Source organism: Cnephaeus nilssonii (genome assembly GCF_951640355.1).
Source record: "Cnephaeus nilssonii genome assembly, chromosome: 7".
In the NCBI taxonomy this organism is placed as follows: Eukaryota; Metazoa; Chordata; class Mammalia; order Chiroptera; family Vespertilionidae; genus Cnephaeus; species Cnephaeus nilssonii.
In genome coordinates this window covers 99167491-99184923 of record NC_137078.1, presented here as the reverse complement: position 1 = coordinate 99184923, position 17433 = coordinate 99167491, and the positions used below count along the sequence as shown (strand labels likewise).

The 17433-nt window shown below is 43.2% G+C and overlaps 1 protein-coding gene across 4 annotated transcripts in view; it reads right to left on the bottom strand.

Annotated features, from left to right (window-relative positions):
• RERE (arginine-glutamic acid dipeptide repeats) overlaps positions 1-17433 on the bottom strand; it is a 387530-nt gene that overhangs the window by 136706 nt on the left and 233391 nt on the right. For all 4 annotated transcript variants that reach the window (XM_079776772.1, XM_079776775.1, XM_079776773.1 and 1 more), the window contains one exon: positions 2189-2293. In XM_079776772.1, the coding sequence (XP_079632898.1) occupies positions 2189-2293 (105 nt within the window). The remainder of the gene's footprint in view (positions 1-2188; positions 2294-17433) is intronic.

Below are 17433 nucleotides of genomic sequence, written 5' to 3'. Positions count from 1 at the left end.
GTTAGGGAAAAATAAGAAGCTCGCCAAACATTGGGGTTTATAATGGACCTATGTGATAAATGTGAGAAAAAAATATTCCAAACTTTCAGTGCTTTCTAACATACTAAATAAATTACAGAAAATTACATAAATCAACTTTTAACGACTATCAGAAAATTTGCTATGAGATACAATAATTCCATCTTAAACTCTGGTTCCAACTGCTCACTCGGAGCCCAGTTCCTGCATTATTGAAGTGGAGGGAACAGTCATCGGAGTTTGCAGTCACAGACTTGCCAGTCTTTACCTTCCAGTGGTCTTCCCGATACATGCGTTACTTCCCAGGATTAGTGCCAGTTTGACATTTCCTCTTCAATGACCCAGGGCACTGAGTCAGCACACAGCACCATGCAGCCACCATTACACGCTAGGCCCACCCATGCAAATGGGGACTGCCGAGAAACCCGCTCATCATACAGCCCCATGCCTCACAAACTTGGAACAAAGACAGAAATCGAGGTATCAGAGGTAAGTTCTGCAACGGTATGCACCCTGAGCATTCTGAAGATTGGGCTGTGCATGGCCAGGTGGAGAAAACACAAACAGCTTTTCTATAGTCTGTTAAGTCACATACACTCTTTTGATCACCTGAGCAGCCGCAAGAACTGTACACCCAACTCCGAGTTCACAGGTGAAACTAATGAGCCAGGGCAGTGGGCCATACTGGCTCCGCTGCTACCAATTCTCACCCTCACTCTGAAGGAGTCTGAGATCTGCCACAGCTTTACTTGTAAGTGGACATTCCAACCCCTGATCCTTCATCCAGCACTCCTATGGGCTCACCATAGCCCGAGCACAAGCTGGACACGGGGAACACCAGCACCGGGAGGGACACGCGTGGCTAGAAGTCAAAGCACTGACAGAAGCGACTACGCAGCAGGGCCCGGGCACGCACCGCAGAGGCACGTCTCTGGGTTGCTTTTTCAGGTGAGAAACAAAGGATGTCCCCGTTTTGCCCCCCTCACCCACACTTTAAAACAAATGGGAAGGATCACGCTGAAAGACTGCCAGCGACACACCATGAAAATGAAGCAGGAACTTGTGAGTCCCTCGCTGACACAGTAAGTTATATGCCACTTTTTAATATGCCTTCAGCAAAAAGAGATGCATAACCAAAATGAGTTACATACACATAATCTGGTTGGTGTGATAAACCTAAAAGTTAAACATTTAAAACACAAAAGCAACTTAGTCAATTCACTAGTACATATGCTTGTGCGATATGACAACTATTTACCAAATAGTTACATAAACATGACATCACTAAAATAACAGACTCCTTTGTGTCTAGACAGAAATCCAAGTTCAACTGTTCCACATTTCCTCTGGGCAACAGGAAGACATGAATGACCAGGCAGTCAATAAATGCAAATGTAAAATAAACATTTCAAAATATAAGATGCTTTTGCAATATTAACATTGGTCAGCTTCTTTGTCACTGGAACAGGGCAAACTTCTAAAGAGAAAATAAAAGCTAGAATTCACTGTTTTCTAAAGAAAGAAGGTAAACAAAAAAGGTGACCCTTACGCTATTACCACTATAGTTGTTCTGTATATACCTAAATAGAGCTTCATACATCCTCTTACAACCACAACAAAAAATATGGTGCATTTTATTGACCTTAGGTTGACTGTCTTAACATATAATTTCTCAGCATCCTCCAGGAAAAAGTTTTCCCTAAAACAATTACCTATCTTGCTATTACACTTAATGAAGTTCTTCCACTAACCTCCTTGAGCCAAGTATCTTTTATTTCTTTCTAAATCCTTATATTTGTAGAACTTTTCATGAGGTTCTAGTGTTTTCAATATGGTATCATGAAAGGTGTGACAGAATATACATTAGGGTAATTATCTGCCAATTCATAATAAATTCAAAACAGATAAACTAAACATGTGTCTTTTTCCCTCTCTAAACACAAATTTTCTCACGTTTCCTTTTTTTTTGATAAAAAGACACTAAAGCTGCTTTAGACACCAAAGACATTCATTACAACTCCTTCAAAGAGATTTACTACAGGATTTGGAGGGTTGTTGTTGTTTTTTTAACCTTATTAGTATTTACCCATATGTACACACACACACACATACACACACACCGTCAGAAAAGCAGAAGTTCTCAATGAGTGGGCCCAAGTGACTCACTTACCTTGTCTCAGGGTTATAGCCTAATATGTAGAAAAATGAATCCACCCGGGCTTTAAACTCTCTAGCAGCAAATATGTCAGAAAAATGGGAGATGTTACACTTCCCTCTGAAAATAAACAAACAAAAATACATTAGTAATACCCTCAATTGCTTTGTAAACCAAAATACTATTGGAGGGGTAGGAGTGGGGGGAGGTATTAACTAAATCCATATTACTCTAAGAACATGTAGAATGTAGCTACAAACTCTGTAATTGTCTAGTCAAACAATTGGGAGTTCCCAAAAGAAGAAAATGCCCAGTATAATATATTTTTTTGTTTCATGACTGCTTCAACTTACAACTTTACAACTTAATTGCTTTTATCTCAGCATTTTAGTCATACAGTAAAATTAAACTACGAAGATAAATTGTGGGCAGAACTGTGATGAAAGTTTATTAAACTAGAAATGACAGGGGAACGTAAAACCACAGTTAAATGACGAAAATGGCCCTCTAAAGCCCTTCTACATCATCAAAGCAAAATGGCCCTTCCTCCTGCTACCTTACGATGGGCAGAATGTGTCATTGTTAAATAGATTTTTCTCATTTAACATACAAGAAATAAACTGACTTGAAAATTAAAACAGAGCAATTTTAACTTTTAACATATATGGATGCGTTGTAATATACAAACAAAACCTCCCCAAAATTTTAACATTAAAGGACTTAAGTTGAAAAACACATCCCCATAAAAATATTGCGATGAGGAGGAGTAAGATTTCCAGGTTCATCGACCAACAAAACGTAAACCACGATAGAGCTGGAAACTCTCCAGTACTGCGGAACTCCTTAAGCCGTGTTTCATGCACCAAATGTAAATGTCAGAAGCATTATACCATGCAGTAGGGCCCACCTTCCCACTACACACACACATGTGCACATACACGCACACACATACATGTTGAAATAATTCCCTAGAAGCTATAAAGTAGTAAGGTTTATCCTAGACAGCAGGGAGGTTTTAAGAACTGCAGCTCCCTCAGTGGTTACAGAAGGTACCTTTAATACCAAGTGGAAGCTGAAGGTTATGGTTAAAGTAGGCGAAATGGGAAGACCAAAAGCACATCAAGAGTGCGCCAGGATGCTCCCAGTGACATGACGTGACCTCCCTCCCACTGCTCCAACAGCATTCCACTCCCAGGGGAATCCGGGAGTTATTTGTTTACAACACACATACCAGCTAATGGCCAAGGCAGTGATGGCGAACCTATGACATGCGTGTCAGCACTGACACATGTAGCCATTTCTGATAAAACGCAGCCGCTGAGGCAGCCGCATGACAAGGATGAAACATTTGCTGCTCCTGAGGATGAAACATTTGCGAAATAATGTTTTTTCCTCAAAGGGACACACTACCCGAGTTATGCTCAGTTTTTTGGCGAAGTTTGACACACCAAGCTCAAAAGGTTGCCCATCACTGGGCCAAGGTGTCAGTGAAAGAAACTGGCTGAGGGATAGCCACGTAGGAATGGACATTCATTCACCTCCTCCAATGAAAAAGTAATGTCCCCTTTCCCACAGGACTTAAACAACGGTGACCAAAGCCTCCGTAATGGGCAGAAGCTAAGATGGGCTCTGACAATTTCCATTTTTAAAATGAAATAAAACAATCTATTGATTTACTAAAGTTCCTTTGTGAACTACTGATTAGAAGAAAATGCAGGGCTATTGAGCACTTGAAATGTGGATGGTATAATTGAAATTACTTTTAAATTTTATTTAATCTTAATTAATATCTTCTACATATATAAAAGCCTAAGCAACCATTACGACCGAATGACCAGAACGACCGGAAAGACCAGTCGCTATGACACACACTGACCACCAGGGGGCAGACGCTCAACAAAGGAGCTGCCCCCTGGTGGTCAGTGCACTCCCACAGCCAACCTCTCCTGGCCCCTCCCCCCAGCTGGCCGCCCCCATCGGCCCCTGGTGCTAAACCATTCGTAGAGACCTGCTTCTGGGTTGGGGTTCCGTATGTAGCACAGCAGCTCCTTCGCTGCGATCTATTGAAAGTCAGCCCTCGACACGAAGGTTTGTCTTGTTCCCAAACTCCCCTTTCCCCGGGGTTGCCCACCTGCTGCAGTGGCAGCGCGCAGTGTTGCGGCGAGGAAAGGAGAACGGCGCAGTGGCAGGGTGCTGACGGTGGCACTGGCGTCCGGCATCTGTTCCTCCCATGCCCGGCCCAGTGACGGTCACCTTCTCTCCCTCCCCTGCCGGGGCCTTTGGTCCCAGGCTGGGACGGGGAACCGGGGGTGGGTGGCAGCGGATGCGGCCCCTTTCCCGGGGGGGCGAGGGCCGGCTCCCTCCTTGGGGCTGGTAGCCAACCCTTCCCGCGCCCCGCCCTCCCACTCCTCTCCCCACTCCCCCGCACGATTCGTGCACCGGGCCTCTAGTTCTAGTGTATGTATATGTGATATATATATATATATATATGTATGTGTGTGTGTGTGTGTGTGTGTGTGTATTTAAATAGCTACATGTGACTAATGGCCACCACATTGAACAGCACATATTTATATATTCCTATCATTGCAGAAAGTTCTATTAGAAGCACGAATTTGCAGCTACAACAAGATACAATTAAAGATATAATTAAAGGTATCAACTCTTCAGGCCCAGGACCATACCTCCAGTATTTAGCTGGAATTAAGGAAAGTGGGTAAGATCACTTTTACAGATGAAGAATGCACTCACTCAGCAACTTACTGCCCGCCTATCTGAAGTGATTTAGTCCCTGAAGCCAAGAAGAAACAGGTAAGTTTCTTCACCAGTTAAACAGGGATGAAAATGCCTACTGCACCAATTATTAAAGCATTAAGATCAAATAAGAAGTCCATGAAGCCGAAACCGGTTTGGCTCAGTGGATAGAGCGTCGGCCTGCAGACTCAAGGGTCCCAGGTTCGATTCCGGTCAAGGGCATGTACCTTGGTTGCGGGCACATCCCCAGTAGGGGGTGTGCAGGAGGCAGCTGATCGATGTTTCTCTCTCATCGATGTTTCTAACTCTCTATCCCTCTCTCTTCCTCTCTGTAAAAAATCAATAAAATATATTTTAAAAAAAAAGAAGAAGTCCATGAAGACGTCTACTGTTCAGTGCTATGTAAAGTAAGTTATTTCACCATCATTGTCCATTACTAAAGGAAAGTAATTCTTCTTTTATTATTCTTTGTTATTTCTCAAATTTAAGGTAACCCTTAAACTTGAGTAATTAATGTACTAACTAGAAATATAAAAACCCTACCACCCCACAATTCTAAACACAGGCATTAGAAATCAAACATGTTTAAGTCAGGGTTTCTCAGTCTCAGCGCTGCTGACATTTGTTGTCAGAAGCGCTCCTGTAGTTAGCAGCATTCCTGGCCTCTACCCAACAGCACCCCACCGACATCACTGTGACAATCAAAACCATCTCACGAGAATGCCAACTGTCCCCTAGGGAGGGCAGCCCACTGGTTTAGGGAAGGACAAAAGCAGTAGAAATAGAAGGATATCATCTGATAAATGACTATGAAGCTGGAATAAACAGGACTTTAATCTACTATTAATTATATGTCCTCTATTTGCTTCCCATTTAATTACATGTATAGCCTGTTAATCAACTGAATTCTTTAGTATTTGATATCATTTAATCACTGATTCTCTGAGATTTTCCAGATATGCTATCTGATTTGTAAATCAACGTATTTTACTTCTTCTTTACCGTTTGTTAAGCCTCTACTTGCACTATGCCTCTAATACAACATGGAAAGTAGTGGGAATAGGAGGCATCCTTGCCAGGTTCCTGATCCCGGTGGAAATGTTTCCTGGGTGTTCCCATTAAATATGATACTAGCTTTAGAAATGATCATAATCTTAGCCTTTAGAGATCCATTTTTTTCCTTAGCTTTATTAACATGATAAATGCTATTAACAGTCTCAATAGTAATCTATTCTGCATCCTGAAATAAATTCCAGTTGGTCATAATGTATTTTTAATGAGATATTAGAGTTTTTTAAAGAATTTGATTACTCGGATCTAGTATTTTTCTCATTAACTTTTGCTTTTATTTTTATTACTCCTGTCTTTGTGCTTTTTTGTTTCTTTTTCATAGCAGCACTATTTATACTCGCCTAGGAATAGCCCCAATGCCCACCAGTAAAGAAATTGGTAAACAAATCCTTATGTATTTGTACAATGAAATACTACACAATACAAAAGAGCTACTGATACATAGCACAACATGGGAAATTCTCAAAAATTAAATACTAAGCAAAAGAAGCCAGGCATGCCCTAGCCGGTTTGGCTCAGTGGATAGAGAGAGCATTGGCCTAAGGACTGAAGGGTCATGAGTTCGATTCCAGTCAAGAGCACATGCAGGGGTTGCAGGCTCAATCCCCAGTGGGGGGTGTACAGGAGGCAGCCAATCAATGATTCTCTCTCATTCATGTTTCTATCTCTCCCTTCCTCTCTGAAATAAATAAAAATATATTTAAAAAAAGAACCCAGACACACAAAAGTACATACTGCATGATTCCACTTATACGGAGTTGTGGAACAGGCAAAAATAATTTGTGGTAAGAGAAACAGTATAGTTGTCGGCTTCTGGGTGGGAAGTTTTGAGTGGAAAGTAGGTAAGGAAACTTTCTCACATGGTGGGACTATTCCATGCCTTGCTTAGGGTCGAATAAATTTATCGATATTTATGAAAATGTTAACTTAAAAATCTGCATTTTACTGTGTATTTTTAAAGTATTAGGGAAAAATAAAACAGTGACAGTCATTAGCATGCAGCGGTGGCTGTTTCAAGTTGCTACATTTGCTGGCTAATGAGCCCTCCGGCATTGAGCCCTGAGTACAGAGCAGAGCTGAAGACAGGGTTGACAGGAGCAGGTGAGGCCACTATGGATGGCTCTGACTGGGTGGCACCCATTTTGAAATACAGAGTGGGGCAAAGTAGGTTTACAGTTGTTGGTATGGAAAACAACAACATAATTACTAAATAACTCAAGAATGAACTCTGTGCTTCACAGACTCCCAATTGTGACCCTTCCCTTGCCCACCCTGCATTTCCCACAGCACCTCTTGCTGAAGAGCAGTGCTTACATTTAAAAATGCGTGCATATGTGTACGTTTTAAGCTTTCCTTTTTTCCCCCCGAGACCCCTTCTCATTGTGCTCTCTATCAAAAGCAGTACATCGTTTGACCGTGTTTGTGGAAGGCAGGAGGAGAGACTGGTCAGAGAAAATGGCCATCACTCCCCTTGTTGGAACAGCTGGTTTTGGAGTCCCCTGAAGTCCTGTTACCCTATTTCTAAAGTGATACTTCACTGTTAACAGAAACGTGGCTAAAGGCAGGAAAGGCCCATGTCCTAAGGGCTTTCACTCATCAGTAAGTGACACGGGCTTCCTGAAAAAGACCTGCCTGGGGAGCCCTTCGGCGTGGTGCCCGTCACAGCCTGGGAAGGGCGGCATCTGAAGAGCCCTCTGGCCAGTGGGAGGTGGCCACCTGAAGGGGATGAAGGAGAGAGAAAAGAACCGCCTTATGCAAGGAGGGAATACACATGAAAACTGTGGCCCAGAAATGCATTCCCTTGACACTACCCAAACCTGGGAAAGACTTCATATATCCCCAGGCATAGGCAAACCTCAGGGGAACTGGTGAGGATGACAGACGCTTAGAGTAGCATGTTTGCTTACGGTATTTCACGTTTACCTGAAAATAAAGGGGAGAACGGATTTTGAAACATGAGTATGTTGTCTAGTATAAGCCATTTGATTAATGACAGGCATAGGCGTTCTTTAAGCCTCTTCTGTTTCTAGTTCTGCTTCTCTTGCCTTCCTACGGGTTATCTGAACATTTTTCAAGATTCCATCCTGATGTGTTTAGTGTTACAGCAGATCACTGTGTAGTTTCCTCAGCGGCTGCTCTAAGTATAACGACATACAACACTGCTTCCCTCCCGTCCCTGTGCTTCCCCACTTGCTAAATATAACTGTCTTCAGTATTTCTTCTACGTGCACTTAGCAAACAGCAGTGCATCCTTTTCCTTTGTTGTTCTTTTTATCATTTTAAGCTGGAAGTTAAATTCATTTAATTTTATTTTTTATTCAAATCCATGTGTTTCGTGTAACTAGTTTTTCTCTAATCATTGCTTTAAATGCATGCCATACATTCCAGTTTATAGTATTTGTATTACCATTTTAAATGTGTGGTTCCCCTTATACCAGTTGTTGTTTAATAGGACCTTTTAAATTTCCAGATGAAAGGACCTTTCTGCTCTATGTTTTTATTTGTAAACTTTATTATTATTCCATTTTAACCGGAGAGTTTTTTTGTGCTGTAATATATGCTTGTTTTTTAAGAATATGCCAAGGTACATAGATGAACGTGTAGTCTCTATTGTTAGGGTCTACATTTCAATATTTGTCTGTGAGTTTTGTTTTGTTTTTTAATTTTTTTTTAATTTAATAAGTCTTTATTGTTCAGATTATTACAATTGTTCCTCTTTTTTCCCCCATAGCTCCCCTCCACCTGGTTCCCATCCCACCCTCTTCCCTTACCTCCCCGCACTGTCCTCATCCATAGGTGTACGATTTTTGTCCAGTCTCTTCCCGCACCCCCCACACCCCTTTACCCCTGAGAGTTGTCAGTCCACTCCCTTTCTATGCCCTTGATTCTATTATATTCACTAGTTTATTCTGTACATCAGATTTTTAACCTTATGCACTCGGATGTCGAGTGTGACTCGACACGGTTAGCATTAGAATAAAGGAATCGAGAAAAAAGCAAGTGGGTGCAAAGGATTAATTCACTTGATTTTTAGACTCACTTGTTGATGGATATGTATTTGTTGTTCATAATTTTTATCTTTACCTTTTTCTTCTTTCTCTTCTTAGAGAATACCTTTCAGCATTTCATATAATACTGGGTTGGCAGTGATGAACTCCTTTAGCTTTTTCTTGTCTCTGAAGCTCTTTAGCCGACCTTCAATTCTGAATGTCAGCTTGGCTGGGTAGAGTACTCTTGGTTGTAGGTTCTTGCTATTCATCACTTTGACTATTTCTTGCCACTCCCGTCTGGCCTGCATAGTTTCTGTTGAGAAATCAGCTGACAATCGTATGGGTGCTCCCTTGTAGGTAATTAACTGTTTTTCTCTTGCTGCTTTTAATATTCTCTTTGTCTTTTGCTCTTGGCATTTTAATTATGATGTGTCTTGGTGTGGTCCTCTTTGGATTCCTTTTGTTTGGAATTCTGTGCGCTTCCTGGACTTGTAAGTCTATTTCTTTCACCAGGTGGAGGAAGTTTTCAGTCATTATTTCTTCAAATAGGTTTTCAGTATCTTGCTCTCTCTCTTCTTCTGGCACCCCCATAATTCTGATGTTGGTATGCTTGAAGTTGTCCCAGAGGCTTCTTACACTATCTTCAAACTTCTGGATTCTTTTTTCTTTTAGCTTTTCCAGTTGAGTGATTTTTGCTTCTTTGTATTTCAAATCTTTGACTTGATTCTTGCGTTCCTCTAGTTTGCTGTTGGGTGTCTGTATAATATTTTTTATTTCAGTCAGTGTATGTTTAATTTCTAGTTGGTCCTTTTCCATATCCTCGAGGGTCTCGCTAAATTTATCGGCCTTTTCTAGGAAATGCTTGAAAAACCTTATAACTGTGGTTTTGAACTCTATCTCCAGTCATTTGTTTTCCTCCATTTATTTGGTTTGTGATCTGTTTCTTTGTCTCCGCATTTTCGCTGCATCCCTGAGTTGGTAGGGTAGCTTTGTGTGCTAGTTGTCCTATATGGGCCAGTGGCTCGTCCTCCCCAGTTACCTGAGGTGGACACTCTTGATGCACCCCTTTGTGGACTGTGTGTACAGCCTTGTTGTAGTTAAGTCTTGATTGTTGTTGGTATCAGTGGGAGGGGTTGACCTCCAGGCCAATTGGCTGTGAGGATCAGCTGTGTCTACGGGAGGAGACACCCTTATTCGACTAGACTTGCAAAACTGGAAAAGCCTCTGTGCTCAGCTTGGATGAGGCGGAGTTTCAGGGTGGAGCCTACAGCTTTGGCTTCCTGTCAGCCCTGCCCTATGAGGTTACTGGGTCTCAGTGTCCCTCGGTACTCGCTGCAAGCACCTCTGAGAGAAAGGCGCCCTGGAGTTTCACCCGCTGCCAAACAGTCTCGTCTCTCCCGCAATGAATCTGGATTCCCAGATTCTCGCCTGGAACTGGGGTTCAGTGCAGTCGGAACTGGGGTTCAGCACAGTCTGGAGCTTTTGTCTCCTTCCCGCTAGGGCAATTCAGCAGCACAGTCAACAGTCCGTCCTCTGCGCGCATGCACGTGCGTGCCTCTGGAGCTCTGCCTTTCACTGCTCCCCTGAGTTTCCGCCTTACAGCCCAGACTCCTCCAGTATGAGCCTGGGTCCCCAGGGTCTCTCCCGGAACTTGGGTTCAGTGCAATAGGAACTGGGGTTCAGCACAGTCTGGAGCTTTTATCTCCTTCCCGCTAGAGAACGCCAGCCAGGCACTCAGCCGTCCCGTCCTCTCCGCACGTGCGCGCCTGTGTCTCCGTACCTCCGGCGTTTACAGCTCCTCTGATTTTCCTTGTGGTTTTCTCTTTCCTTCTAGTTGTAGGATTTCCAGTCAGCCAGCTTTGCTGTGGTCTGGATGACGTCTGTTTTGTCTTTCAGTTGTATTTTTGAAATTGTTGTGCGAGGCTTCAGTTTAGGTGTTTACCTATGCCGCCATCTTGGTTTCTACTCTCTTGTCTGTGAGTTTAAATGTGTAGGAATAAATGTAACAAGAATGGGGAAATGTCTATGAGGAAAATTCTCAAACACTCCTGAAAGTAACAGTAAACATGAACAAATGGAAAAATCCCCCTGCTCTTGAGCTGGAAAACCCATCATGGCATTTCCCCACAGCTTGACCTGTACATTCAATGCAATCCTAATACAAATGCCAGCGATCGGCTTTATGGACTGAAACAGTTAATACTAAAATTCACATGGGAAAACAAACACTGAAAAGGGGCAGAGGGAGACTCTAGCTCTATCAGACAATAAAACATAGCTTAAAGCCTCTATAATTCAAAGACTGTGATGCTGGCACATAAAGAGACTGAAGAAAATACAATGGTAAGTCCAGAATACTTATGGAAAAGAATATATGACAAAGGTGGCATCTCAAGCTGCAGAGGTAAAGACAGACTTCCTAAATAAATGGTGCTGGGACAACTGGGTAGAATTCCTCTTTAAATTTGGTGTAGGGAAAGGCTTTCTAACTATGACTCAAAATCCTGAGGAAATAAAAGACTGATTAATGGGACTAGATAAAAATAGCCTTTGCATAATTTAAAAAACACATAAAAGTGACAGGAGTGGGAGAAAATATTTGCAGCATACAACAGATATATGAAAAACTTTTAAAACATGAGAGACAAAAAGAAAAAAACAAATATAAAGACATAAACAGATGCTTCACTCCCAAAAAAGAGGCAAAATTATCCTTCATACATATAAAAAAATGTTAGCAAAAAAAAAGTAAAACAGCACCGAGATATGTACGCTTTCTCATCTATCAGACTGGCACGCTTAAAAAACAAAAGACAACACATTCTGTTAGGAAAGCAGGAAGTCTCATACATTGTTGGAGAAAATGCAAACTGGTATATGTTTTCTGGAGGGAAATCACACATACATGAACCTTTTAACATAGCATTCTCTTAGGAACCCACCATGAAGATTCACATCTAGCAATAAGGAAATGCATATGCACAAGCACAGTCACTACAGTATCACTTATGATTGAAACACCCTGGGTATGGAAATGCCCATATATGAAAGCACAGCTGAATAAACTATGGTACATCTACACAATGGAGTACTATGCAGCCCTCAAAAAAAAGAATGAGGAAGTTCTCTGTGCACTGATATGGAGCAATTTCCAGAACATGACACTAAGTGAAAAAAGCAAAGTACAGAGTGTCTATAGCATGCTACCCTTCAGATCAGAAAGAAGAGATTATAATAAAACTAGAGGCCTGTTGCATGAAGAGATTTGTGCAATAGGCCTTCTTTCCTTTGGTTTCCAGCACCAGTTTTCCTCCGGCACCTGGGACCCAGGCCTTCGCTCCGGCCAGAGTCTGCCATCTTCGTCTTCGCTGGAGACTCTGGCCAGAGTCTGCAGTCTTCACTGCAGACTAAGGGGGGAGTCTGCCATCTTCGTCTTCGTTGCAGACTCCAGCCAGAGTCTGCCATCTTCGTTGCAGACTGTCATCTTCATCCTTGCTGCAGACTACGGCTGGAGTCTGCCATCTTCGTCTTTGCTGCAGACTCCAGTTAGAGTCTGCAGTCTTCATCTTCGCTGCAGTAGGAGTACAGCTCCAGTAGACCCCTTCGCCCTCCGCCCTACCTCTCATAGCAGGCGTCCTGCCCTGCCTGGCCACTCCACCTAGAGCAGCTGGGTGGCTGCCATTTTTGTCTTTCTAATTTACATATTCCCTCCTGATTGGCTGGTGGGCGTAGCGGAGTGATGGTCAATTTGCATAGTTCTCTCCTTTTTTTTTTTTTTTTAAGTGTATATAGACATGTATTTGCTCATTTGTGAAGAGAAAATGCAAGAAGAATAAGAAGTAAAGGAATCAATTACCCACAGGAGGTGGGTGAGAAGGCAGTGGGGACTCATCATGACAGCAAGGGTTGGAGGCTATAACTTTGTACAGCTCTGGCCTTTAGTACCAACCACAGCAATAGTCCACAAACCTTTGCATTCCCAAAAAATAAACAAACAGTCCAAATAAAACGGGAGGAACCAATAGAATGCAAAGTCCAACAAATGAATTTAACCATATTACAAATGAATAGCAGAACCACCCTTAGGAAGGTATGTAAGAACAGAATTTACATATGTAAGCAACTTTGGAAAACAGTATCATGCTTATATACTACTAGAGGCCAGATGCACGAAATTCGTGCAAGAGGCTTGGCCCTCACAGCCCCAGCTTCATCCGGAAGGTTGTTCAGCTGTCCAGTCTAATTAGCATATTACACTTTGATTATCCTATCTAATAAAGCGGGAATATGCTAATTGACCCTCACACCGTTGCAAAGATGGCAGCCCCCATGGCCAATAAGGAGGGAATATCCTAATTGGATGCCACGCCCTCAAAGATGACAGCACCGACAGCCACAAGATGGCAGCACCCAGTCCCCTCAGCCCCGCCAGGGCAGCAGGCACGCCCCCAGGTGGGCCCGGCCTTGCTGCGCACCTGCCTCCAGAGTCCCCCAGTCCCCTCAGCCCCACAGCCGCCCAGGGCTGGCCCGAGGCACAGGCAAGCCTCGGATGGCAGCTGGGCCGGCCCAAGGCTCAGGTAACCAGGCTGGCTGAAGCTTGCGCTGCCGGCAATGGCAGCAGAAGAGGTGTGATGGGGCGACGCCTTCCCTGATCGCCGGGTTGCCTCCTGTCCCTGAGGGCTTCCAGATTGTAAGGGGGGCAGCCCAGGCTGAGGGACCCCCCTCCAGTGCATGAATTTTCAATGCCCGAGCCTCTAGTTATACATAAGACAAAGACAAAAATTTAGTCAGTAAATGTGTTTCTCACAGGGGCATGGGTTATAAATTTGGAAACTAAGTTGTGTGTATTCCAGAAATGAATAAAAACAAGTAAATATACATATATTTTAAACAATAAGAACGTGTTCTTTGCTGCTGCAGGAAGAAGTTACAAAGGAAAGAGGAAGGACAAAATGGGTCTTGTGGTGCTGGCCTGGAAGCTTGCTTCCCCTCTCTGCTCCCGGCCACGTGAGGATGCAGGAAGTCGGCAGTGTACAAACCAGAAGAGGGCCCTCACCAGAACTCAAAATGCTGGCACCCTGATCTCTGACTTCCAGCCTCCAGAACTGTGAGAAATAAAGTTCTGTTATTTGTAGGCTGCCCAGTCTACGGTATTTTGTTATAGCAGCCTGAATGAAGTAAAACATTAGCAAAAATCAAACAGGGTCTTTAGGTAAAGGGTATTGGACTATGCGAGTTTCCTGGTTCTGATAACTATACTATCGTTATGTAAGATGTAAACACTAAGGAAGATTGGGGAGGGACATATGAAAACTCAGTTCTTACAAGTTTTCTGTGTGTCTCCAAGTAGCTCCAAATAAAAGAATTGTTAAAAGACCATGAGGTATTCAAGGGTAGAGTTATTCAGTTAGGTGTCCCCAGTACCTCCAGAATCTTTCCCCTACTGGTGGCTCAATAACATGTGATATGATGAACAGATAAGTTAAAAAATGACTGACAAGTTATGGTATCTAATGAAGTACTAAGCATGTACAGACAAAACAATAAAAATGCTGTAGGTTGAAGTTATTTCACATATAAAAACAACAGATTAAAAACAGGAAATGAATCTTAAACTGCAAAAGTAATACCTCAGAAGGATCATGAAACTCCTTAAGTAAGAACTTGCAGGAGGTAAAGGAACTTTGTAAATGCTATGGGATGGTTGGGGAATTTATACATAGATATAATTAACCTACTTCAATCATTATATACTTACTAGAGGCCAGGTGCATGAAATTCATGCACAGGCAGGGTCCCTAGGCCTGGCCAGTGATCAGGGGCCTTCCTTAGTTCCGCGCGCCCCTGGTGGTCAGTACACATCACAGCGAGCGGTTGAATGCCCGGTAGGTCAAACTCCCAAGGGGACAATTTGCATATTAGCCTTTTAGTATATAGGATAATCCTGGCTGACCATAACATAGTACAGAGATAGACTAATTTGGGATGGAAAGAAGATTAGAAGCCCTAAACAGCTAGCTTAGGGTTTCATGGACCCAGGCTTCCAGAAAATGTACTCAAAAAAAAAAAAAAATACACACATACACACACACACACACACACACATACATATGGCTAATATGCAAAGTGTCCCCTCAGGAGTTTGAACTCCCGGGGACCAGGAGTTCAATCGCTTGCTGTGAGGTGCGCTGACCACCAGGGGGCAGCACAGAATGAAGGAAGGCCCCAGCCAGCAGCCAGTGAAGACAAGCCCTGATCGACAGCCGGAAGGCCCTGATTGGCCCTGTTTGCCGGCCAGGCCTAGGGACCCTACCTGTGCACAATTTTCGTGCACCAGGCCTCTAGTATTCCTATAATTTGAATTCCTAGTAAGGTGATAGCTTGTAACTTTATCTACATCTAGGGGATGTTTTTCCCCCTAAACAATCACATGAAGTAGGAAGCAGATAATCAGAAAGTTGGAAAAGAGTCCTAGCCAGTTTGGCTCAGTGGATAGAGCATCAACCATGGACCGAAGGGTCACGAGTTAGATACCAGTCAAGGGCAGGTACCTTGGTTGCAGGCTCGATCCTGGCCCTGGGCATGTGAGGGAGGCAGCCAATGGATGTTTCTCTCTCTGTGTCTCTCCTCCTCCCTTCCACTCTCTCTAAAAATCAATGGAAAAATATCCTAGGGTGAGGATTAACAGCAACAAATTAATGTTGGAAAAGAGCCCTCAAATTGATAAAACGTGTATGCCCTCCCATGCTGCTCGAGCAAACCAGTACTGGAGAATTCATTGTTACAAGTGCACGGGAAACCTGAAAGTGCTGCCCAGCTCACAGTTCACAGTCCAATCACAAAGCTATCACTCTAGATCAAGCATGTCAAACTCAAAGGCTAACATGGGCCAAATAAACAAGCTTTACATTTATGTGGGCCTCAAAAAAAACAAAAGCTTCAATTTTCATATTTGGAAGGTTTATTTCGATAGAGGTATGCTGAATACAAAGGGCTGAAATAAATGAGTAATCATTAACGTAAAATAATAGAACATCTTAATAAAAATTAATATTTTTTCTTGAACATTAACTTACCAGACACTGAATAACTGCACAAATTAATAAGCGTAACACAAATAAACCTATTTTTCTTGTTCTCTGAAAGCGAAATATTTCTTGTTGCTCACACCAAACAATTCAGTACAAGACTAATGATGTGGCAATCAGTTGCTAAAATATTTGCTGCTAGTATTAGTGGAGAGAAATGGTGCACCTGCACATCAGGCGAGTAAGGGAAATGAATGCAACACGATTATAATAATCAGTCATTAGCGAATGTTGTAGTTCATTATTAATAATTTTGTGTAACAGGATATTGTAAAAATTAAGTTACGAAATTTTTATTATAAAGTTTCTCACATGCCATTATATTGGCTGGGCTGCAAAAATATTCTTTGTGGGACGTAGCCCGCGAGTTTGACATGCTTGCTCTAGATCTTTGACTATCAATAAAACATTATCTTTAGGGTAAAAAAAGTAACATGGCAAATAAATCCTCAGGTGAGGATTTTAAAAAATGAAAAATAAAGACTCTACAAATCTTAATAACTTCTGATAAATATTCAAATGTAGTCAAGTCAATCACGTGAAAAACCAGTGCATGATTGAATCATGCACGTGTAGGGTCCCCTACACGCTTTCGCTTTTCGCGATGGAGCTGGGTGCCTGTCCGCTGGTGCACCAGGCCTTTCAGAAGCCTCTGGCTCGGCGGAGGCTTCTGAAAGGCCTGGTGCTGGAGCAGACAGGCACCCAGCTCCCCCACTTTTGATAGTCCGCAGCCGCTGAGGGGGGCTACCCTGCTGTTGAGAGGTGCAGGGGGCGGGGCTCCCGCCCCCTGCGCCTCTCAACGGCCGCTGAGGGGGGCTGCCGCGGACACCTGGCTACCCTGCCTTTGAGAGGCACAGCTGGGTGTCCGCGGCAGGCCCCCTCAGCGGCTGCGGATCTGGCCATTGAGAGGCACAGGGGGCGGGACTCCCGACCCCTGCGCCTCTCAACAGCAGGGTAGCCCCCCCGCAGTGGCAGCAGATCCGTGCCTCTCAATGGCCGGATAGGCCACCCCGAGTCCCGCCCCCCAGCCTCCCGCCGCCCAATCGTGGGCGTAGCGAAGTGATGGTAATTTACATGTTACTCTATTATTAGATAGGATATATATATTGCTTTAACTTGAATTCAACTCTAAATTGTTTGAAATCATTTATCTCAACTGATGAAACAAGATGGGAAGAGGAGGGAAAAGCATGCAAAGCAGGATAAGAAATAATCCCGGGATCAAGCTACTTGTCTTAGCTAACAATGTAATGGTTCCAGCCATCTATCCAACTTTCCATTAACTTCCCTGTTCAGCACGCAAGTTTGAGATCCATAAGCCACCATCGCAAAAAGCTTGTGAGACTTTTGGAAGAAG